Genomic DNA, 25,001 nt, shown 5'->3' with positions numbered 1-25,001 from the left:
TTATGCACCTAGCATCACTTCATGGACATACAATTAATGTGTGTACATAAGCTATCTTATAGATTTATGTTTACTGTGTGTTTTTTTTCTTTTTTATTATTATTGTGTATTTTTTCTTTTGTGCTGCATCAGATCTGCAGTAACAATTATTTCATCTCCCTTCACTTGTGTACAGGAAATAACATTAAACTATGTGGAATCAATTGGTTTACCAAAATGTTGCTGCCTGGATTAGAGGCATGTATTGTAATGAGAGGTTCGACAAAGGGGTTGTTTTCTCTGCAGTTGCAGAGGCTGGGGGGAGATCTGATAGGGGTTTATCAGACAATGGCAGGCAAAGATAGAGTAGGCAGACAGTATTTTTTTATTTACTGAGATACAGCGTGGAATCGGCCCTTCAAGCTGCACCACCCAGCAACCCCCAGTTTAACTTGAGCCTAGTCACAGGAAAATTTACAATGACCAATTAACCTACCAACCAGTATGTCTTTGGACTGAGGGTGGAAACCCACATGGTCATGGGGAGAAAGTACAAACCTCTTACAAAGAGTAACAGGAATTGAACCTGGCTGCTGGTACTGTAAAGCACTGTGCTGACCACGCTTTCCCGTACCAGCGGTGAAATGCCTAATACCAGAGGGCATCCATTTAAGGTGATATGAGGGACACGTTTTTTTTTTAAACACAGAGATCAGTGGGTGCCTGGAATGCGCGGCCTGGGTTGATGGTAGAGGCAGAAACATTAAAGATTTTTAAGAGATGTTTAGATAGCAGATGAATGTGAGGAAAATAGAAGGATATGGACAATTTGTAGGACTAAGGACCATTCAATTGATTTGGCACAAGACTGTGGGCTGAAGGGCTTGTCCCTGTGCTGTACTATGTTCACCAAAACGATCCGGAAGTGGAGTTGGAAAGTGTGCTGTAATCACCACTCGTGAGTTAATTTGTACTTACCAGTTCACCAAAGTTGTAGATGCCTTCCCCCAGTAGGGCAGCCAGGCCGAGGGTGAATGCTCTCTGCTGTTGTGAGCCCACTAATGAGAAGGAACAGTTCAGAAAAATATCAGCCTACTTCATAACCGGCCGAAGTTCAGGATGAGTGTAACTAGTGAAAGTGCAACACAATCACACTTGCAATATTTTATTTTATATTTTATTTAGCGATCCACCACGGTAACAGGCCCTTCTGGACCAGTGAGCCTATGCCACCCAATTTCACCGATGGAACTAATTCTTATCCCTTACACCTTTGGAACGTGGGAGACACCGGAGCACCCAGAGGAAACCCACACGGTCACGGGAAGAACGTACAGCCTTCTTACGGACTGTGGCAGGAATAGCTGGTGCTATAACAGCGTTACATTCACCACTACGGTATCGTTCCGCTGCAATGTTGAGTTCATAAACACAAGAGACTCTGCAAACACTGCAAATCCAGAATAACACACACAAAATGACAGCAGATACCAGCATTAATGGGGCCCCAGTTTTAAAGAACTATACATATAGTACACCTTTATAATTTGTCAGTAGCTTATTTTTAGTGAATTGACATTTAACAAAAAAGAGACAAATCTCTTGGTTCATCAGGTGGAAACTTGAGTTATTTATTGAGAGAGCTGAACAGGTCCTTCTAGCCCTTTGAGCTGCACTGCCTAGCAACCCTCGATTTAATCTCAGCCTAATCATGGGACAATTTACAATAACTAACTAACCTACTAAGCAGTAGGTCTTTGGACTGTGAGAAGAAACAGGAGCACCCGGAGAAAGCTTACGCATTCCATGTGAAGGACATACAAAGACCCCTTAGAGAGGACGCTAGAATTAAACTCCGAACTCCATCACTACATACTGTAAGAGAGCTATGCTGATGTTGTGTGTCCTGGAAAACCACATGAACAGGATGCACTTTCTGCTCAGGTATAAGTTCATGAGGGGGCTACAACTGTTCAAGATATTGGCTCACTTTCCTTCTTTGAGGGAAAAGACACAGGGGTAACAAATTTTGGACTCGCCATCGACAAAAAGATCCCAAAAAATTCAACGAATATCTTCGGGGGAAAGAAAGCATTTGTGCCGACTGATCTGTACCTTTTACTGAACCAGAATGAACAATTTAGATGTTGCCTAGGGAATACTAAAATCCAGGAAAAAAGTGTCTCAACCCGAAGCATCAACTTTTTATTCCTCTCCACAGATGCAGCCTGACCTGCTCAGTTCCTCCCGCATTTTGTGCGCATTTCGCTGGATTTTCAGCACCTGGTGTCTGTAAAAGCCATGAGGTTAAGCTAAATGTGAGAACTGCATCCTGGTGCCCTACATTTAATTCCAGACATTACACCACAGTAGCACAGCAGTTAATGCAACACTATTAAAGGTTGGGGGCGTCAGAATCCTGACATCCTTTGTAAGCCCGAGTTTTCTCCGGGTGATCCCGATTCCTCCCACAGTCCAAAGGCTTACCGAGTAGGTTAACTGGTCATTGTAAATTGTCTCGGGATTAGATCAGCGTTAAACCAAGGTTGTCAGGGGATGCTCGGTGGTGTGGCTCCAGAGGGCCAGAGAGGTTTATTCTGTGCTGCATCGCTAAATAAATAAATTCATCTTCAGAAAGGCAGGGAGGTTTGGGAGGAGGCAAAGAATTCGGGAATAGTTCTGAGGATGAGGAGTTACAGTTACGTGAATACAGAAGCTGGAGAAGCAGGGGTCTCTCTTCCACCCAACCGAGATATTTATCGGGACCGCTGCAAACACAGGGCCCAAATGATTCCTCCCAACCATCAATGCAGAGCCACCCTTTCACTCTTATCTAACCACCAGGCTGAACAGCTGAACTCTCATCCTCAAGCTATGTGGAAAGGGATTCATAGGAAAGTAGCGTTGACTAAAAATTTATTTTTTGTATTCAGAAGCAACGAGCAATGTTGTGACCAGAAATCTGCATGCAGTGGAAACACTGAAAAGATGGGAGATGATAGGTGGAAGAGGTAAAGGGCTGAAAGAAGGTGCTCTCCTCTGCCGGTCGCTCAGTGCTGTCCTCCAGTGTTCACTCAGTGGAACAAGCGGGACCAGGACAATCTTTAGTCAGACCACTTAGGGACTTGGGCAGTATTACTTTTTCTCTCCTTTGTGACTGTATGTTTTTCTGAAATCATGCTACTGGTGCAGTGTGCAGTTGAAAATGTGCTTTGCACCTGGGCCCCACAGGAACGTTGTTTCGTTTGGCTATTTCCATGTATGGTTGAATGACAATTGAACTTGAATTTGAATAGAAAAGGAAAGGACAGTGGACCATAGAAGAAAGGGGAAGCAAAGGGAGGTGATGGGCAGGTGAGAAGAGGAGGAGTAGTGAGAGGTGAGCCACTGTCTGAACAGGGAATGAAAAAAGAAAGAGAAGGGGAAGGTGGCAGTAAGTACAGGAAATGAGAAAAAATGATGTTCATGCCATCAGGTTGGAAGCTACCCATCCATTTCTGATCACCACCTTTTAGCAAGGATTCAAAGTCCTTGGAAGGGTGCAGGGAATAACGAGAGAGCTTCTGAATATTGAGGGATGAAAAGGTAATCAGAATTTGGAATGGGGAAAGGAAAGGAAGGAGGTGGTGTAATTGATGGAAACTAGAGAAATCGATATTCACGCCATCAGGTTGGAGGCTGCCCAGACAGAATAAACCTGATTCTGATTCGGAGACATTGCAGAGGACTGCAAAATTATACATAGTTCTGGGGTTGGGAGCGAAATCCTTTAAAAAAACTAAAAGGGAAACAAGCAAAAAGTGAGAAATTATAGAATCTCTTTGACCAGCTGCCAAAATTTGACCAATCGCTGAAACAGATATACTGAGCAAAACACACAAAATGCTGGAGGAACTCAGCAGGTCAGGCAGCATCTATGAAAAGGAATGATAGTTGACGTTTTATCAGGATCTGTATCTCTTGTTAACAGATACATTGAAACATTTGTAAAAAGGAAGGCACCGGTGATTACTTGACAAGTCAGAGAGTTCGGTACAGCCGAGATACCGCAGAGCCTCCCTGTAGTAGGCCGCGTGGTCACCCACCACCTGGTAGTAACTGCAGGAAGTGTCATAGAAGCGGCCGTGTACTGACGTCACCCCTGGCATCTTCTCCAGCATCTTGTCAATTTCTTCAATGATGTCCTAGTAAATGGAAAGATCACACACATTAGATTGGGGACAAACAGCTGTAGGCAAGGTGATGGAACAAATAATGTCACTGGAATTGTATTTATCCCAGTAACCTTATATATAACACTGCATTGGATCCCGAGAAACAATTATTTCGTTCTCCTTATGTACAGAAAATGACATACAACAATCTTGAATGCTTGGGGATAAATGCTTTCCAGGACAGGAGAATTTTCTATTCTTCATTCTGCTATGAATTTTTCTGCACCAAATTGAATAGAAGCTTGGTTATAAAGAGGCTTGGTAACGAAGTCCTACAATCTGAGAATCCCACTTGACCTTTATCTGAAGTCCAGAAGCTTTCCATCACTGAGACTGCAATAGCAAATATCTCCATACTTTACTCAGCCTGCAAGGAAATGAGGAAACCCTCACTCACATCCCTGGTAAATGAGGGGGTCACTATGCTGAAACCCTCACCCACATCTTTGGTGACTACGTAATTCACCTTTGACCTGTCTGACCATTGCCTCATAAATCCTTTTCTTTATGAGAAAATTTTTACCCTCTTGTACTTGAAAAGTCATGAGCTGTAGGCCTACAAAGCAAATGCTGGAAGGTGACCTGTACAGGCACGATCAGCCAAATGGCCCCCTGGGTCACAATCTTCCTAATGTTTTGTGATACCCTGGTATGTGAGGGCCTATATGGTGTCCCAGTCCAGAAAAACCTAGAAATAAACATCCTACTACTGAGCTGGTAGACAGCAGACTGAGATCAATGAGTCTCATAAAGCAACCCCAACCACAAGTGCAAATTCCTCACTCTTTCCCTCAAATGCCTTCCCAGTTCTCACTTCCCCGAAAGGCAATTAATTAGGATGCAATGTTGAGCTTTATAGGCAATAGTTAGACAGCACTTGGAGTATGCGGAGCAGTTTTGGGCCTTTTATCTGTGAAAGGATGTGTTGGTATTGAAGAGAGTACAGAGGAAGTTCAAAAGAATGATCCCAGGAATGAAAGGATTAATGTATGAGAACCCTTTGATGGCTCTGGGCCTGTGCTCGCTGAAGTTTAGAAGAATGAGGGGGGGAATCTCATTAAAACCTACTGAATATTGAAAGGTCCAGGTAGAGTGGATGTGGAATAGCTACTTCCTACAGCAGGTGAGAGTAGGACCAGAGGGCACAGCCTCAGGATAGAGTGACATGCCTTTAGAACAGAGATGAGGAAGAATTTCTTTAGCCAGAGGGTAGTGTATGTGTGGAATTCATTGCCACAGATGGCTGTGAAGGTCAAGTCACTGGGTATATTTAAAGCAGAAGATGATAGGTTCTTGATTAGTCAGTGTGTCAAAGGTTATGGGGAGAAGGCAGGAGAATGGAGTTGAGAGAGATAACAAATCAGGCATGATAGAATGGTGGAACAGATGATGGGTCAATGGGCTGTATTTTTCTGTAGGCCTTTCATTCCTAAACATTGCCTTCGGGCAAGTACACCAATGTCCCTCTGATCTTGTGTGCCATTTAGTCCGATATCTAAAGCTTTGACAAACTTCTTTTGATGCACAGTGGAGAGTATACTGACTGGTTGCATTGTGGCCTAGTATGGAACCACCAATGCCCAGGAACGGAAGGATCAACAGAAAGGAATGGATACAGCCTAGTTCATCACAGCCAAAGCTCAACAATCTTGACGCAACCAACAACAGAATGATTTTCAATTCTTATTGCTGATTATATCCAATGCTTGAATTCAGTCCCAAACCTTTCTGCTCCCTTCCCTCAAAACTTCCCACACAATCTAAATTTATGCTCACTTGCCCCAATATTTCATACTTACTCTCAAATTTTGTTTGGCAATGCTGCTGTGAATGTCTTGGGATGCTTTAGTATACTAGAAACGCATTAGCATTCATTTCAAGAGGGCTTTTTACCTACCATGGGAATTCTCTGGGGTCATTCTGGTAGCAGTTTACATTCCACCTCAGGCCAATGTCAAGCAGGTTTTAGATGATCTGAGCAATGGGATCAACATGCATGAAACAGCGCACCCTAACGCCTTCACCATTGTTTTGGGAGATTTTAACCAGGCCAGTCTGGAAAAAATCACTAAGCAACTACCATCAACAGATCACTTGCAATACCAGAAGAAACAACACACTGGACCATTGCTACACCACCATCAAATATGCCTACCGTGCTATTCCACAACTTCACTTCGGGAAGTCTGATCACCTGGCTGTACTTCTAATCCTTGAGTATAGGCAGAGGCTGAAGACTGCAGCACCAGCAGTGAGGATCAAGAAGGTATGGACAAGGGAAGCACAGGAGCGCCTAAGGACTCCTTTGAATAGGTGGACTGGACTGTATTCAGGGACTCATCTTCGAACCTGGATGAGTATGCTGCGGTTGTTACCAACTTCATTAAAATCTGTGTGGATGAGTGTGTGCCTACAAAGACTTACTGTACATTCCCAAACCAAAAGCTGTGGATGAACCAGGAGATACATTGTCTGCTGAAGGCTGGATCTGTGGCATTCAAGTCTGGCAACCCAGGCCTGTACCAGAAAACCACATATGATTTGCGGAGGGCTATTTCAAGAGTGAAGAACAATTTCGTGTGAGGCTGGAGGCGACATCGGGTCTGCAGACATTAGTTCTTACAAAGCGAAACCCAATAGCATGAATGGCAGTGATGCTTCACTACCAGATGAACTCAACACTTTCTATGCACGCTTTGAAAGGGAGAACACAACTACAGTTGTGAAGATCCCTGCTGCACCTGATGACCCTACGATCTCTGTCTCAGAGGCCAATGTTAGGCTGTCTTTAAAGAGAATGAACCTTCGCAAGGTGGAAGGCCCTGGCGGAGTACCTGCTAAGACTCTGAAAACCTGTGCCAACCAACTGGGAGTATTCAAGGACATTTTCAACCTCTCACTGCTATGGGCAGAAGTTCCCACTTGCTTCAAAAAGGCAACAATTATACCAATTATACAACAATCAGATCCTTGACTTCCTAACTGGAAGACCACAATCTATGCAGATTGGTGAAAACATCTCCTCCTCACTGACTATCAACACTAGCGCACCTCAGGGGTGTGTGCTTAGCCCACTGCTCTACTCTCTATACACATGACTGTGTGACTAGGCATAGCTCAAATACCATCTATAAATTTGCAGACGATACAACCATTGTTGGTAGAATCTCAGGTGGTGACGAGAGGGTGTACAGGAGTGAGATATGCCAACTAGTGGAGTGGTGCCACAGCAACAACCTGGCACTCAACGTCAGTAAGAGAAAAGAGCTGATTGTGGACTTCAGGAAGGGTAAGATGAAGGAACACATACTAATCCTCATAGAGGGATCTGAAGTGGAGAGAGTGAGCAATTTCAAGTTCCTGGGTGTCAAGGTCTCTGAGGATCTAACCTGGCTCCAATATATCAATGTAGTTATAAAGAAGGCAAGAGAGCAGCTATACTTCATTAGGAGTTTGAAGAGATTTGGCATGTTAACAAATACACTCAAAAACTCAAATAGTTGTACTGTGGACAGCATTCTGACAGGCTGCATCACTGGCTGGTATGGAGGGCCTACTGCACAGGACCAAAAGTAGTTCCTGTTGTAAATCTAGTCAGCTCCATCTTGGGTACTAGCCTACAAAGTACCCAGGACATCTTCAAGGAGCAGTGTCTTAGAAAGGCAGGGTCCATTATTAAGGACCTCCAGCACCCAGGGCATGCCCTTTTCTCACTGTTACCATCAGGTAGGAGATACAGAAGCCTGAAGGCACACACTCAGTGATTCAAGAGCAGCTTCGTCCCCTCTGCTACCCAATTCCTAAATGGAGATTGAATCTTTGGACACTACCTCATTTGTTTTAATATACAGTATTTCTGCTTTTGCATATTTTTAAAAATCTGTTCAATAGATGTATAACTGTAATTGATTTACCTGTTTTTTTTCTCTGCTAAATTACGTATTGCATTGAACTGCTGCTGCTAAGTTAACAAATTTCACATCACATGCCAGTGATAATAAACTTGATTCTGATTCTGACTACAATATGAAAGCAAGGATGCAATGCTGAAGCTTTGTAACACATTGGTCAGAGTATTGTGAGGAGTGTGGGCCCTTCATCCAAGAAAGGATGTGCTGGCACTGGAGAGGGTCCAGAGGCGTCTCACAAGAACGATCCCAGAAACGAAAGGTTTAATGTATGAGGAGTGATTAATGGTGCTGGACCTTCAGTTTAGAATAATGGGGGGAGGAGGGAATCCCACTGAAACCTATTGAGTATTGAAATATCCGTATGGAGTGGATGTGAACAGGTGTTTCCAATAGGGGAGAATCCTAGACCCATAGGGCACAGCTTCAGAATAGAAAACAGATGAGGAGGAATTTCTTTAGCCAGAGGGCACTGAATCTGTGGAATTCATTGCCATGGACGCTCTGGAGGCCAAGTCATTGAGTATATTTAAAGCAGACGTTGATGGATTCTCGATTAGTTAGGGCGTCAAAGGTTACAGGGAGAAAGCCGAAGAATGGAGTTGTGAATGAAAATAAATCAGCCATTATAGAATGGTGGAACAGACTCAATGGGCCAAATAATTTTGCTACTTTTTGCCTTATAATTTGTTTTTCTGTCACTGATTTGCCAGATGCATCCTACGCCGAGGTCTCTGAAGTAAAGCTTGACCGCATATTCTTACTCTGTTATCAAAGAACCAACCTACAGCTCTAAATATTGCCACCTTTCAATTGCTGAATATAATTTTGCATCATCAGGGGCTATGCAAGGACTCACCTGCCCCCGACAAAATCCTGGCCAAACCCATGGTCTTCACAAACCCACACCCTCAATCACCATCCCCAGGGTGCAGAGGAGATTTACCAGGATGCTGCCTGGATTAGAGAGCATGTCTTATGAGGATAGGTTAAGAGAGTCAGGGCTTTTATCTTTGGAATGGAGGAGGATGACTTGATAGAGGTGTACAAGGTAAGAGGCGTAGACAGCGTGGACAGCCAGAGACCTTTTCCCAGGATGGAAATGACTAATAGAAATGGGCATAATTTTAAAGTGATTGGAGGAAAATGTAGAGGGGATATCAGAGGTAGTTTCTTTGAAAAAACACAGATTGGTGGGTGTGTGGAACACCCTGCTAGTGACGGTGGTGGAGGCAATTAGGAACATTTAGGAACTCTTAGATAGGCACACGGATGATAGAAAAATAGAGGGCTACGTGAGAGGGAAGGGTTAGATCAATCTTGGAGTAGGTTTTAAAGTTCGGCATAACATCGTGGGCCAAAGGGCCTGTGCTGTGCCGCACTGTTCTATGTCCTTCTGGATTAGCCACAAAGGAACAGCAGAGCAGACACAATGGGCCAAATGGCCCAAATCAGATTCTGTGTCTTATGGTGACTCAGAAAAGAAAGAAGCATGCTAAACAGAATCCCAAAATCACTCTTATCAGCAAAAGTTTCCTCTTTTGGATATACTCTTCCAGACATATGCAACCATGTTTTGCAAGAGCATATCCAGAAGAGAGCAGATGTTTTGGAAATGTTAAGAACCCAAAAGTGATCATCATCATAGCTTGTCACACCAGACAGCCAGCCACTCTAGTGCTGTCTGGTTGATGTTGAGCAGGTCAGTGTCAGCTAAATCAGGTGAGAGTGGGCAGTTGCGCAGAATGTGTTCAATGTTCTGCACCCTTTCGCCACACTCACAGGATTCGCTGGTCATTAAACCCCACTTCACCATATTGTCTCCCATCCTACAAATTTCCGCTCTCGCTCTGTTGAGAGCGCACCACTTCCGTCTGTCAAGCAGTGCCCCATCTGGCAACATTTCTATGGGCTCTTGCACTGTATTGTTTGGTGGGGTTCTGGCTTCTGTTCGTTGTCAGAGATCAATCCTGTATATTTGGGGGGATGTTCTGTGCGGTAGTTCCTCCACTGTAGCAAAGCTTTTCCTCGATTTTAGGCAGTTGGAAACTGGCACACGATGATGTAGTGGGTGTCGTGGATCCAAGTTCTGTTTACCTTTTTCAATTTTTGTTGTAGTGTGTCTTCGGATCTTTGGGGCAGCAATGCCTGCAAGTCTGTAGATGATGCTAGTGGGTGTGGCGTGCAGTGTGCCCGTGATATTTGGCAGGCTTCGTTAAGCAACATGTCTACTTTCTTTGCACGGGCTGATCTGTCCCACACAGGTGCACAGTATTCTGCAGGTGCATAGCAGAGTGCTAGGGCAGTTGATCTAAGTGTGTGAGCATTAGCTCCCTATTTCGTGCCTGCTAATATTTTCAAGAGAGGATTGCAAGAGCCAACTTTCCCTCGGAGTTTTTGGACGTGGGTGGCAAATGAGAGCGTCCTATCCAGTGTCACGCCCAGGTAAATTGGAGTTCGATGGCGTTCGAGCTCCTTCCCACACCAGAAGATCTTGAGTTTCCGAGCTGCTCCTCGATGGATTTGGGTTCAGAGACCATTTTTCATAATACTGCTTCATTGCTTCGAGGACTGCTCTAAGTCGTACTTCAACTTCTTGGAAGGAGTTTGCTTGTGTTGCTATGCATAGATTGTCTGCATAGATAAACCTGCGTGTGTTAGGAAAGGTTGGTTGGTTGGTTGGTTGTTTGTGTAAGCATTAAATAGTAGAGGTGCCGGGACTGATCCCTATGGTAGTCCGTTCTTTTGTGGATGCCACCTACTCTTAATTCCATTCATTTCTACATAAAATTTACAATTTTCTAGGAGGCTTCTTATTACTTTGACAGTGGATTCATTCTTTAACATTTTAGATAATTTCAGTAGAAGGCCTCTGTGATTCACAGTGTCATATGCTGCTGTTAAGTCAATGAATACTGCCCCTGTAATTTGTCGCATTTCAAAGCCATCCTCAATATACTGGGTTAAGTTCAGGACTTGACTGCAGCAAGAGCGGCCTGGCCTGAACCAGGCTTGGTCTGGTGTGAGAAGATCTTCGACTAAGGGGGATATTCTTTTCAGTATGAGTCTCTCGTAGAGTTTATAGAGGGTGCAGAGCAAGGAAATCGGTCTGTAGTTTTTAGGAATGTTGGGATCTTTATTGGGTTTTGGAAGAGCAACAACTTTGGCTCTTCTCCACTTTTTAGGTATTTTTAATGATCGTAGGCAACAGTTAAAAAGGGACAGAAGCCAGTGGAGTGCTTGAAGTCCAAGATATTTAAGGAATTCATTAAGAATCCCATCAATGCCAGCAGCTTTGTTGGATTTTAGCTGTGATACTTCATCCTTTACTTCTTCTAGGGTGAGAGGTGGGAAGTTGTTATTCCCGTTTGAGAGAGCTGACTCCATCTCCTGATGTTGCTTTTTCTTTTGCCTCCGTTCCTTGTTATTTGGTCGACCATTTAGTATTAGTTGGTGGGTAACCTGATTGGGTGTTATGGCAGCAATTCTCTGTGGTGGTCTATTGTCTGAGTTGAGTTTCCGAACAGTTGCCCATGCCATCTTACTGTTCTTGGTCATGTCTGTGATTTCTATCAGTTCCTGCTAACACTGTTGTCTCTCTTGGCTCAGTAGGGACAGAACTGACTCTCCCATTTCAATTGTGTCTTGACCAAACGGGCCTTGGTCACATAAGTTGACATACTCATCATAACTTTGCTTGATATCACTTGTCAATCCCTGAACATACTTGGTTCTGCAGCCTCTAGGTATGTTCTGCTGCGCTACTTTCCAGATTAGTTGGACAAATTCATCATAATGATCAGGTTCTGGTGGTATGGTTTCGATAAGTTGATCAAGGGATTCTGTGAAAGATGTCCAGTTTGCTTTTCTCAGGTTAAATTTTGGTAGGTACTTTGATGGTAGAGGTCTCAGAACTGGAAGGGATTCTACCTGGACTGGACGGTATTGGGATTTGGGTATATAGACTGTTCATGTGAAGAGGTTGGAGCTTGCCGAGGTAACAAAGGCAAGGTCTGGGTTGTATCCTTTTCTCCATCTGGCACTTGTGAAGGTAGGGGTGTCCTTTGACTCGTATAGTAGCTCAAGGCTGTTGTTTAGAGCCCATGATACAACTTCTTCTCCATTTGTATCATCATCTTCGTATCCCCAGTTGGTGATATGGCTATTAAAGTCACCAATAATGAGGTACATTTTGTCCTGGAAATCTAAGTTAGGTGGCCACATGAATGGTTCATTAGGGTAAGAGGATAAACCCAAAAGTGTTAATCCCCTTCAAACCCCACACACTTTCCTCCTCTCTGGAGACAGCTCTCCCCATCCCCCATACAATCCTCAGATCCTTTTTATTTTACCTTGGTTTCCTGGAGGTCCCCGATTTTGATTTTTATGGCAGCTATGGCTGTCTTGCAGAGAATTAAGGCTTCATCATTACCTTTTACCTTTCAGATTAAAGAAAAAAATGTAATCAATTCACATAATAAGCACATGAAACACTTTGATTTCTCCCCACAAAAAATCCTCTTGTAATATGCTGGAAATGCCCAGCCCAGGCCGCATCTCCAACAGACTCAAAGATAGTTCCTTTCCCCAAGCAGTAAAGCTGATCAACGCACTAACCCACCCCTCCACATCCCCAACCACCACAACTTCATAATTTTCTGTCAGTCACCTTATGTACAAGCACTCCTGTGCTTAGTGTCAATTTATGAACATATAATTAATCCACGTCTACAAGCTATCCTATATATTTATATTTCTATTATCTTACGTATTTATTGTGACTTTTAAAATTATAGTATTCTTTAGCTTGTGTTTTTTTTGTGCTGCAGTTTCAAACTCCTGGGAGTACACATCACAGACAACCTCTCATGGTCCCAGAACACATCCTACAGAGACAGAAAAGCTCACCAACGTCTCTAGGCTGAAGAGAGCTGGACTTTGCACATCCGTACTCTTGACCATCTACAGATGTAGAGCAGAGAGCATCCTAAGAAGCTGCGTCACTGCTTGGCATGGAAACTGCACTGCGATGGACAGAAGGCTCTGCAACGGGTAGTCAGAACTGACCAATGCATCACCGGCACCAGAAAACCCACCAAGGACATAAATACAGAAAGGAACCTGACAAAGGTCAGTAATATCATGGAAGATCCCACCCACCCTGCTCATGGACTGCTTGCCCCACTCCCATCAGGGAAGAGGCTACATAGCATCCACACCAGGACCACCAGACTCAAAAACAGTTACCTTTCCCAAGCAGTAAGGCTGATCAACACCTCCACCCACTAACCCACCCTCCACACCTCCACCACCTCTACTTCATCTTTTCCTGTCAGAGTCACCTTATGTACAGACACTCCTGTGCCCAGCACCACTTCAGGGACATGCAATCGATCTATATACATAAGCTATCTGTGTATTCGTATTTATTGTGATTTTTTATTGTTGTATTCTTTATTTTTAGTGATGTAGTTTCAAACTCCTGTGGTTATTTTGTACTGCATCGATCCAGAGTAAGAATTATTTTGAGCGCCTTACAGGAAATGAGATTAAACGATCTTGAATCTTGAATATAGAGCAATGTCACAGAGGAACAGGACCATTCACCCACGATATCTAAACCAACCATGATGCCAAATAAAACTAATCCTATCTGCTTGACAGTATCCATACTGGTCCTTTCCCTTTTTGTTCTTGTATCTGTCAAAGTTACTCTTAAGCACATCATGTCTGCTTCCACCATCACCCCAGCAGTGTGATCCAGGTGCTCACCGCTCTCTGGGGTGGTACACGAGCCCAGCGGTTAGCAAAATACTACCAGTAGAGCAACAAATGCTGGAGGAACTCAGAAGCATCAATGGAGAGGAATAAACATTCAAAGTTTCAGGCGGAGACCCTTCATCAGGACTGAAAAGAGAGTGGGACAACTCCAGAAGAAGGTGGTGGGGAGGAGGGAGGAGTAGTAGGAGCTAAAAGGTGATAGGTGAAGCCAGGTGAGTGGAGGTGGGGAGATGAAGTGAGAGGTGCAGAGGTGATAGGTGAGACCAGCTGAGGGGAAGGTGGGTGGGTGGGGGTGAGGGCAGACGAAGTGAGAAGCTGGGTGGAAAATGCTGAAGACGAAGGAGAAGAGGTAAGTGGGGGTGCCAGAATGGGGAATAGAAGTAGCAGCAAGGGGGAGGGATAAAATTACCAAAAGTTAATGAAATTGATGTTTATGCTGTTAGGTTGGAGGCTATCCAGACAGAATATGGGGTGTTGCTCTTCCAACCTGAGAGTGGCTTCATCACAGCTGCGGAAGAGGCCATGTGCTACTCTAGATTTCCAGCATCTGCAAAAACTCTTGTGGTTATCACCAGAAGTAGTGTGATCACTTTAATCGAGTCTATTGGTGGCTCCTCAGGTGGCTGATCCAGGATCCAGGATCCAAGAACCTTTGTGGGCAGCTCACAAAGACCACTAGACATTCTACTAGATATAGATCTGAACGGAGATCACTGCAGTCTGCAATTTCCCTTGAAGGGACGTACTTTTGAACAATCTGGCAATGTTGCAATCTTCTGGCAGACTTGGCGAATGAGACTCTCAAGAATGCTGGCACGTACAAAGCGGCCATCACTGGGAGTGGACGCTGTGTCGTCTGACAGTGGAAGGACGGACCCATGATTGGCTCTATTACTCCACGCAAATCAAAATGTCCAGCAGGATTAAAATCATCGAGGTCAGGAGTGGAAAACAAACAGGAGTTTGGCACCATCTGCCTGTGTTTGACTGGCCTTCCTCTCTTCTCACTACTACCACTGGGTGAAAGGTGCAACAGTCTTGGGTCCCATGCCACTAGGTTCCGGACCAGCTTCACTCTCCTCAGTGCTGAACAGATCACTCTGGGGTCTCGGCAGTTCATGTTCTATGTGTTACTTGTTTATTATTTATTTATTGAGTCACAGCTCAGAACTGCCCTTCCGGCTCTTTGACCCCGATTTAACCATAGCCTAACCATGGGACAATTCACTATGTCTCTGGACCGCAGGAAGAAGCTGAGGCATTTGGAGAAACCCCAGGTGTTCCACGGCGAGGCCTTACAGATGATGTTGGAATTGAACTCCGATGCCCCGAGCTGTAATAGCATCACCCATGACTTTTGCAATGTCCCCTTCAGCAGACCAGATATGTCGCGGTCTTTGTTGTGTGTAGTTTTTCATGGATTCCATTGCATTCTTTGTGTTTCGCGCCTGCAAGACAACGAATCCTAAGGTTGTACATTGTATACCTACTTCGGTAATAAATTTGAACTTTGAACATATTCTGGTGCAGTGTGGGCAAGTGTAAGTGGTGGCTGTGGTCAGAGGTGGAGTCTTTTGCTTATTCAACCTCTCCTTTCGCAGCTGCGGCTTGTTCTCTGTGGTGTAGCAGAGGTTGTTCTCATGTAGCGCAGCTCCCTCTTGAACAGATTTCTTTCAGGTGCACCTGTGGCAGCGAAACACGGCCAGAGTGCCAGTGAGCGGAGATCAATCCTGCCGCTGCCTGCAGCAGGTTTCCATGCTCTCCTAATGACCGCATAGGTTTCCTCCAACATTTCAAAGGCGTACTGGTTTGCAGTTTAATCGCTCACATGGGTGTAAATGGGCTGCACAGGCTCATTGGACCGCAAGGACCTGTTGCCATGAGGTATCTCTAAATGATTAAAAAAACTCCCCGCCCACCCCCCCCCCAGCATATCAGTATCCAAACTTGACCCATTCCTCGTTGTGCTCCTTATGAAATCAGTCCAACATGTGGGATTACCCATACCTCACCACACACACACCATGAAGCCATACCCAAACATTGCTCACACCTAGTGTCATCATCAAGGCCCTCCGCTGGTCAGTATCGACCATGGATGTTGAGTCCCAGCTGTCTGCACGATACACAAGCCGGGCAGTACAATATGGAGAGCAAGCTATTGCCCACGTATCAGGCTCCCTGTTTCCATGCGGTTGATGAATTCAAAGGAACGGCGGAGACTGATATAGTTTGGCACCAGTGGCTTTGCAGGAGCTGCCAGTCAGTGTTGAAGTCAACAGAGGACTGCTTTAGGGACTCCAGCTCCAGATTTTCCCATGGGACTTACTCCCAAAGCCTTCTCTGAGTGGGTGTAGCCTCAATGCAGCAGAGGTTGAGATCAGAATTTTCCTTCTTCTAGATAAGCTGCCAACTATGGCTGACAAGCTCCATCTGCCCAGGGCGACTGGTTTTTAGGCAGCTTTACCCCTTTTCCTGTCAGCAGAAACAATTCTGCCAGGCTAAGCCACATGTAAAGGCCCGGAGCTGGACTTGGTTGTCAGGGGCTATTTGAGAGCACTTAATAGGTGGTGGGAGTTTATCCCCACTGCCTCCCAGGGCTATGATAATCTTAATTAACCTACTCACAAATAAAGCCCTCCCCACTCTGTACAGAACTGTATCAAGAACCAGAATATCCACACAACAAAATCTGAACATACTCCTAACCCTTGTGTATTAGAAAGATGATTAGCCTTCTTTGTCACATTGACATCAAATGAAATGCTTCATTTTGCTTCCACAACCAACACAATCCGATGATTGTGCTGGAGGCAGCCCACAAGTGTCACCATGTTTCCGGTGCCAACATAGCACGCCCACAACTTACTACCTCTGACCCAAATCTGTTTGGGATGTGGGAGGAAACCGGAGCATCCGGAGGAAACCCACAGTCACGGGGAGAACGTACAAACAGAGACGGGAATCAAACCCTGATCAGTGATTGTTGGTGCTGCAAAGCTGGAAGATTGTTTAATGTCACTCCCTGTACACAAGTGTATTGTTACTCTGAATCCAATGCAGCACAAAAAAACACAATAAGATAAAGAACACAATAATAATAAAACACAATAAGTATAAATACATAAGATAGCTTATATACAAAGATTTATTGTATGTCCATAAAGTGACGCTAGGCACAGGCATGTCTGTACATAAGATGGCTGGCAGGAAATCACAAGTAGTGGTGGTTGGGAGTGAGCAATTATGCTAACAGCTATACTACCATGTCTTCCTAGATATAAAGGTCACTCGTCCTTATTACAATATATCTGAACTACACTATCCTGGTCCACGAATTACACCCAAGCACACGTCATCTGCTACCAGAGAAACCTTGCACACTGGACCTGTTTCTTCCTCCAAAACATTACACAAATCTAACTCGCGCAAGTCCCTGAAAAAAACTGTCCCTAACCCCTATCCTAACCAGCCCCACTATATCTCTACCTGAAACAAAAAAACCTACATGTATCCTTCGGGATTCCCTAAAGAGTAACTTGCAGGTTGAGTCGGTGTAAGGGAGGCAAATGCAATGTTAGCATTCACTTTGACAGAACTAGAATATAAAAGCAAAGTATTTAAGGCCGAGGTTTTATAAGGCATTGGTCAGATCATGCTCAGAGTATTGTGAGCAGTTTTGGGCCCCTTATCTAAGAAAAGATGCGCTGGCATTGGGGACGATCCAGAGGAAGTTCATGAGAATAATCCCAGGAATGAAAGGGTTAACATATGAGGACTGTTGAAGGCTCTGGGCCTGTACTTGCTGGAGTTTAGAATGGTGATGGCGGGGGGGGGGGGGGGGCGCGGCAAAGATCTCATTGAAACATGTGTTGAAAAGTCTAGATAGAGTGAGTGTGAAGAGGATGTTTCCCATATTGTGAGAGTCTAGGATCAGAGGGCACAGCCTCAGAATAGAGGGATGTCAATTTAGAATAGGGATGAGAAAGAATTTCTTTAGCCAGGGGGTGGTGAATCTGTGGAAATCATTGCCATGAATGGCTGTGGAGGCCAAGTCGTTGAGTATATTTAAAACTAAGGTTGATAGGTTCTTGATTAGTAAGGCTATGGGGAGAAGGCAGTAGAATGGGGCTAAGAGGGATAATAAATCAGCTGTGACGAAATGGCAGAACAGATTCAATGAGCCAAACAACCTAATTCCACTCTACGTATTTTGGTCTTAGGGAAACACTGCCTGCTCCCACAGAACCATACCCAAGTAAATCATCTAACCTCCATGAGACTGGGTTCAAACTTAAAACTACTGCTGAATCACACCAAACAGTACTCAAACACAAATTAGCCCTGATCCCTACGGAATTCTTTCCGACGAGAATCACTCCTAATCTCTACTGAACCATTTTCAAAAACAGAGTTCAATCTGAAGCAATTCACTTTGGAAGGTTGAACTTGAAGGCAAAGCACAGGGTTAATGACAGGACTCTTAGCAATGTGGAGGAAGCGAGGGATCTTGGGGTCCACGTCTGTGAGCAAGATGATAGGGTGGTTAATAAGACATATGGTGTGTTGGCCTTCATTAGTTGGGGGATTGAGTTCAAGAGCTGTGAGACAATGCTGCAGCTCTATAAAGCACTGTTTAGACTACACTTGGAGAATTGTGTTCAGTTCTGGTTTCCTCATAGGGATGTGAAATACCAGAGAGGATACAAAGATTTACCAGGATGCTGACTGGATGAGAGAACACGTCTTAAGAAAACAGGTTCGGTGAGCGAGGGCTTTTCTCTTTGGAAGGAAGGAGAATAAGAGGTGACTTGATAGAGGATTGAGTGGCAGCCAGAGACTTCGTTAGCCAAATTTGGACATGGCTAACACAAGGGGGTATAACTTTAAAGTAACTGGAAGAAAGTATAAGGAGTGTGTTTTTCTTACTGAGAGTAGTGGGTGCCAGGGGACGTGGTAGAGGCTGATTCACTAGATATTTAAAAGACTCTTAAGACAGGCAGGTGGATGAAAGAAAAATGTTGGGAAAGATTAGACTGATTTTAGAGTAGTTGAAAGGGTGAATACAACATTGTGGGCAAAAGTGCTCGTACTGTTCTATGTACAAACAGGACTTGCTGCATGTTCCAGTGGAAATGCATCAAGTTTTACATACTCCAACCACTTTGTTCCCTATTCTGGTGAAAACTTGCACAATACTCTGAGTTCACCAAAACCATGCCCAAGGACGTTGATCACAGCTGTTATAATGAGCCCATATCCAACTGTATCTTCTCCTGGTACAACTGAAACTAAACCTGCTAAATTGTTATTTTCTTCGCAAATTAACAATTAATTGCCTGCTTGTATTTTATATGACTACTTATATACATGTTAGTATGTTTCTGAGTGGTCACAGTGTGTATATGCATTGGTTCAGTGTGTCCTCTAGTGGTTACATTTGCATGGCTCTGGAAAGCTCTGGAAGTGTCTCGGGAGCTGCATTATTTTAATAGGGCTGTCTGAGTGGCTGGCTCTTATCTGTAAACCTGAGTGGAATTTTTCTTATTTATAAAGAGCTGACCACATGATGGCACCATCATCTGTTTGCTCCTCTTTTCCTTCACTTACATACTGCCCCTTTTTCAATGCTTTTTGTTCCATTACATTTAATAAAACGATCATGAAGTAACCAGTTATGTACCTCATGCCTGACTTCGAAAAGAACTTTAGATTAAAAACATCAGAATCCAATAGACCAAAATGTGAAACTGATACACTGCCAGACCAGTGAAACCTCATTAACACCCTGAACAACTACTCTCAAAACAAATCTGATTCCAGACACCATGAGACCTTGTCCGATCAAATGGCTCCTCATTCCTGAAAAATGTACACAAAGTTATAAGTATATTCTCTCTTCCCCCTTTTTCAATTACCCATTCTGGCTCCCCCTTATGCCTTCTCTTCTCCCTCTAGTTCCCTTTCTCCAATGGCCCACTGTCCTCTCCTATTAGATTCCTTCTTCTTCAGCCCTTTACCTTTTCCTCTTCCTCTAATCACCCCCCAGATTCTCATTTCATCACTCTCCCCCAACCACCCACCTTCCCCCTCACCTACCACCTACTAGCTTGTCCTCCTCCTCCCCCTCCCACCTTTGTATTCTGGCTTCTGTCCTTTTCCTTTCCAGTCCTGATGAAGGGTCTTGGCCCGAAATGTCAACTGTTTATTTCCCTCCACAGGTGCTCCCTGACCTGCTGAGTTCCTCCAGCATTTTGCGTGTGTTGCTGTAAAAGTATTATCTGGTTCTAAATACTCCAGAGGTACAGGTAAGTTTTATGTGCAGTTGAACTGGACATTAAAATGCTGAGGATATAAGGCTGTCTCTTGTAGTTTACCTTCTCCCAAGTTTTCTCCAAGAGAGACAATGCCATTTGTGCATCTGAGAAAAGAACAAAACATTAGGAAACTGGACAGAAATTAGGCAATTCAATATTTTAATTTTCCCATAGGAACATCAGCTTGAACAAAACCATTCAGCATTACTATGTCATGACTCAATTTGTGTTCCAATGAGTACTTACCCAAAATCAAGATGCTGGCCATGTTACCACCTGCCCCTCCCATATACTCTTCCTCAAACCCCAGTGACCTCCTTGCCAGCAAAAGCTGACCAAAAGAAACTTATGGGAGTTCTCAGGTCCACACCACCACATTCAGGAAGAGTTATCACCCTTCAAGTATCAGGGTCCTGAACCAGCATGGATAACTTCTCTCACTTCAACACCAAACTCAGCACTGCACACAACCACCAGACTCACATTCAAAGACTCTACAACTCATTATCTCAATCTTATTTATTTATTATTTTTGTATTTGCACAGTTTGTCTTTTGCACATTGGCTGTTTGTCAGCCTTTGTGTATAGTTTTCCATTGATTCTATCGTGAATTTGGTTCTACTATAAATGCTTACAAGAAAATTAATCTCAGGATATTATATGGTGACATGTACGTACTTTGATAATAAATTTACTTTGGACTTTGTGAAAATACCTGATGAAGATTCTGACAACTGAACTTAACGCATTAATGGCCATTTAGTGACCCAACTGAGAAATCAGTTGTGAAGCAGAAAACGGAAAGGATAATGAGCTTTAGAGAAGGTGCAGAGGAGATTTACCAGGATGCCAACTGCATTAGAGGGAATGTTTATGAGTATGGGTTGAGTCAGCTAGGGTGTTTATCTTTGGAGCAAAGCAGAATGAGAGGTGACTTTTTAGAGATTTACATGAGGCTTGCTCAACCTAAGCTGCACTTGGAGCATTGTGTTGAGTTCTGGTCACCTTTTATAGGAAGGATGTGAAAGCTTTAGAGAGGGTGCAGTGGAAACTTACAGGGTACTCAAACACGAGCAAATCTGCAGATGCTGGAATTTCAAGCAACACACATCAAAGTTGCTGGTGAACGCAGCAGGCCAGGCAGCATCTCTAGGAAGAGGTACAGTCGACATTTCGGGCCGAGACCCTTCTTTCAGTTAGTCCTGTGTGTGCATGCATGACGTGCGCATACGTGGCTTGCCCATGCGCATACGTGGCAAATTTTTTCCCTCACAAATCGGATTTGGCTTAATCTTCCCGACTACACTGTACACACATTATTTCTACTTTATATAGGCTGTGTATTCATATCATTCCTGCTTTTACTATATGTTAGTGTTATTTTAGGTTTTATGTATTATTGGTATGATTTGGTAGGTTATTTTTTGGGTCTGGAAACACTCAAAAATTTTTCCCATATAAATTAATGGTAATTGCTTCTTTGCTTTACACCATTTCGGCACGAAAGGTTTCATAGGAACACTCTACCTTAGCGGGGGAAATATGGGACAAGGGCGGTCCAGTATGGGACAAACCAATTTAGCCCAATATACAGGATGTCCCAGCAAATATGGGACAGTTGGCAACACTGTGTTCAAGTTCAACAGTGCGTGACAGGGAATGAGGAAAGATGCAGCTGACTCATATCGTTTCCTCGCGGCCCGGTAGCACATGCTTTGCAGCCCGGTAGAACATGCTTTGTGGCCCGGTACCGGTCCATGGTCCAGTGGTTGGGGACCACTGCCCTCGGCAGTCACATACAGGATCAGGGTTAATATCTCTGCCATATGTTGTGAAATTTATTGTTTTGTGGCAGCAGTACAGTGCAATAAATAATAAAAAAAACTAATTTACAACAAGAAATATATATATGAAATAAGTAGTGCAAAAAGAGAGCAAATCAAATAAGAAAAAAAGTGAGGTAGTCTCGATGGGTTCATTGCCATTCAGAAATCGAATGGCAGAGGGGAAAAAAGCAGTTCCTGAAATGTTGAGTGTGGGTCATCCAGCTCCTGTACCTTACCCCTGATGGTAGCAATGAGAAGAGGGAATGTCCTGGGTGACAGGGGTCTTTAATGATGGATGTTGCCTTGCTGAGGCATCACCTTTTGAAGATGTCCTCGATGCTGGCAGACTAGTGCTTGTGACCCCTAGGCTCTCTTCTCCATTAAACTTGATTCACCTCTTACTCATCTGCTCACTTCTGCTATAAAGTTACAGAAACTTAACTTGTTTCAAGAATTATTTAAATATTCATTGGAAAATATTCATGAAGTCAAAATTCATAAGTCAGCACACTCATGTGTATACGTGCCCACGAGCTGAACATTCACAACCTAGGAATTGGTTGTGGATTTCAGGGAGGGAAGTCAGGAGAACACACACTTATCAAGGAGTCTGCAGTGGAAAGGGCGAGCAGTTTTCAATTACACACAGAAAATGCTGGAGGAACTCTTCGGGTCAGGCAGCATCCATGGAAAAAAATAATAGTCGATGCTCTGGGCTGAGACCCTTCTTCAGGACTGGAGGGGAAGGGAGAAGATGCCAGAACAAAAATGTTGGAGATGGGGAAGGAGGCCTAGCTAGAAGTGATCTATTATGAAGGGGTCACTGTACAGGATTGCAAAAAACTACAGAGGATTGTAGACTTCAGCCAAATGGGCACTAACCTCCCCAGTGTCAAGGACATCTTCAAAGTGCTGTGTGTCAAAAGAGGTTGTATCCAACATTAAGGATGCCACCTCCTAGGCAGCAGTACATAATGTTTTTAAAAACTAAATTACAGTCAGAAATATATACAGAATATGAAAATAAATAAGCAGTGCAAAAGGGAGGGAACAATAGTTCCTCTTCTCAGCCCTATCATCAAGCCAGGGCAAACTGGAAAGGTCAGGTATGGACTGAATCCAACTGGGAGGGTCTGAGCCCGAGAGTGTATCGAAGAGGTAGGTCTAGGACTGAGAGCGAGGGTTTGGACGACATCAGCGCTGGGCTAGATTAGAAAGGTCAGGGTGTCAGGGTTCGAGGCAAGGGACAGCCCCGTTCAGTTTGCTGCTCCGCAAGGTTACTCATCTCTGTGCTGAACTGAGCCTGTGGCCTGCGGCCTGCAACCTGCAGCAATGATGACAGCACACTGGGTGTATGACAGTGTGCTGTAAGGGGTGCCTTTAAGGAGGCAGTTGTATATAGTGCACATACTCTGATAATAAATGTACTTTGACTTTGAGGAGGGACAGGAGCCTGAAGAGAGAAACTCAACTGCTTCTTCCTCTCTGGCATCAGATTTCTGAATGATCCATGAACCCATGTATACTACCTCAGATATTTTTGCTCTCTTTTTACTGTATTTGTAGTATATTTATCTATTACACCGTACTGCAGCCGCAAAATGCAAAACAACAAATTTCACGAGGTATGTCAGCGATAATAAAAGTGACTCAGATTCTGGGATAGCCCATACATTTAAAAATCTAAAATAGATGTAGGATTGCTGCAAAATATAAACCAACAGGCTAAATGGATGAACTGAAATGGAGTGTGGAAACATACCATTCATCTGTTGAACCACACGCAGAATAATTTCCACCAGGGATAGAGGGTTTATTCTGTGTGAAAAAGCATTAATTCCAGCATCAGTGAACCTTCTGTGTCGAATACACTACTGCAATTACAGAACAGTTTTAAAAATAAATACATCCAATCCCCAGCTGTTTTGCTAAATGTCCTCAGGTGAAGGGCAGCTTTCAAAAATGCATCCACTGATCATCACCAAGGACTCAAAAGGGTAGTTCTAGTGCAGAGCATGTAACACACAACTGTAATTTTTTAGGGTTAGAGTCAGTCATAGACAAGTACAGCACAGAAACAGGCTATTCAGCCCATCTAGTCCATGCTGAACCATTTAAACTGCCCCCTCCCACCGACCTGCACCCAGACTGTGGTCCTCTATACTCCTCCCATCCCAGTACATTTCCAAATTTCTTAAATGTTGAAACCAAACCTGCATTCACCACTTGGGCTGGCAGCTCATTCCACACTCTCACCACCCTCTGAGTGAAGAAGTTTCCCCTCATGTTCCCCTTAAACTTTTCACCTTTCACCCTTAACCCATGACAGTCACACCCAACCTCAGTGAAAAAAGCCTGCTTGCATTTACCCTATTTATAACCACTCATAATTTTGTACACCTCTATCAAATCTCTCATTCTCCTATGTTCTAAGGAATAAAGTCCCAACCTATTCAATCTTTCCTTATAACTCAGGTCCTCCAGTCCCAGCAACATCCTTGTAAATTTTCTCTGTACTCTTTCAACCTTATTTACATCTTTCCTGTAGTTAGCTGACCAAAACGGCACACAAAATACTCCAAATTAGGCCTAATGAATGTCTTATTCAACTTCAACATAACATCCCATCTCTTGTAGTCAAATCTGATTTGTGAAGGCCAATGTGCCAAAAGCTTTCTATACAATGCTGTCTACCTGTGATGTCACTTTCAATGAATTATGGACCTTTAGCCCCATATCTCTTTGGTCTACCGCACTCCTCCTTGCCCTACTGTTGACTGTTTAAGACCTACCCTGATTTGTCCTACTGAAGTACATCTGCCATTAAAATCCATCTGCCATTTTTCAGTCCATTTTTCCATCTGCTCCAGATTCAACTGCAATATCTGATTGTTTCCTCGCTGTCCCTTGTCTTGGTGTCATGCACAAACTTACAGATCCAGTTTACCACATTATCATTCACATCATTGTTGCAG

General features: G+C 43.9%; 1 protein-coding gene across 1 annotated transcript in view; it reads right to left on the bottom strand.

Moving 5' to 3' along the window:
- Nucleotides 1–25,001, bottom strand: part of LOC134344238 (26S proteasome non-ATPase regulatory subunit 13-like) — a 71,667-nt gene that overhangs the window by 25,929 nt on the left and 20,737 nt on the right. Inside the window, exons 4-8 of the mRNA XM_063043702.1 lie at nucleotides 23,789–23,844; nucleotides 20,260–20,303; nucleotides 12,454–12,540; nucleotides 3,992–4,163; nucleotides 958–1,037 (exon numbers count right to left, since the gene is read on the bottom strand). Coding sequence (XP_062899772.1) covers nucleotides 958–1,037; nucleotides 3,992–4,163; nucleotides 12,454–12,540; nucleotides 20,260–20,303; nucleotides 23,789–23,844 — 439 coding nt within the window. The remainder of the gene's footprint in view (nucleotides 1–957; nucleotides 1,038–3,991; nucleotides 4,164–12,453; nucleotides 12,541–20,259; nucleotides 20,304–23,788; nucleotides 23,845–25,001) is intronic.

Source organism: Mobula hypostoma, chromosome 3 (assembly GCF_963921235.1).
Source record: "Mobula hypostoma chromosome 3, sMobHyp1.1, whole genome shotgun sequence".
Taxonomy (NCBI): Eukaryota; Metazoa; Chordata; class Chondrichthyes; order Myliobatiformes; family Myliobatidae; genus Mobula; species Mobula hypostoma.
This window is presented reverse-complemented; position numbering and strand designations above follow the sequence as displayed.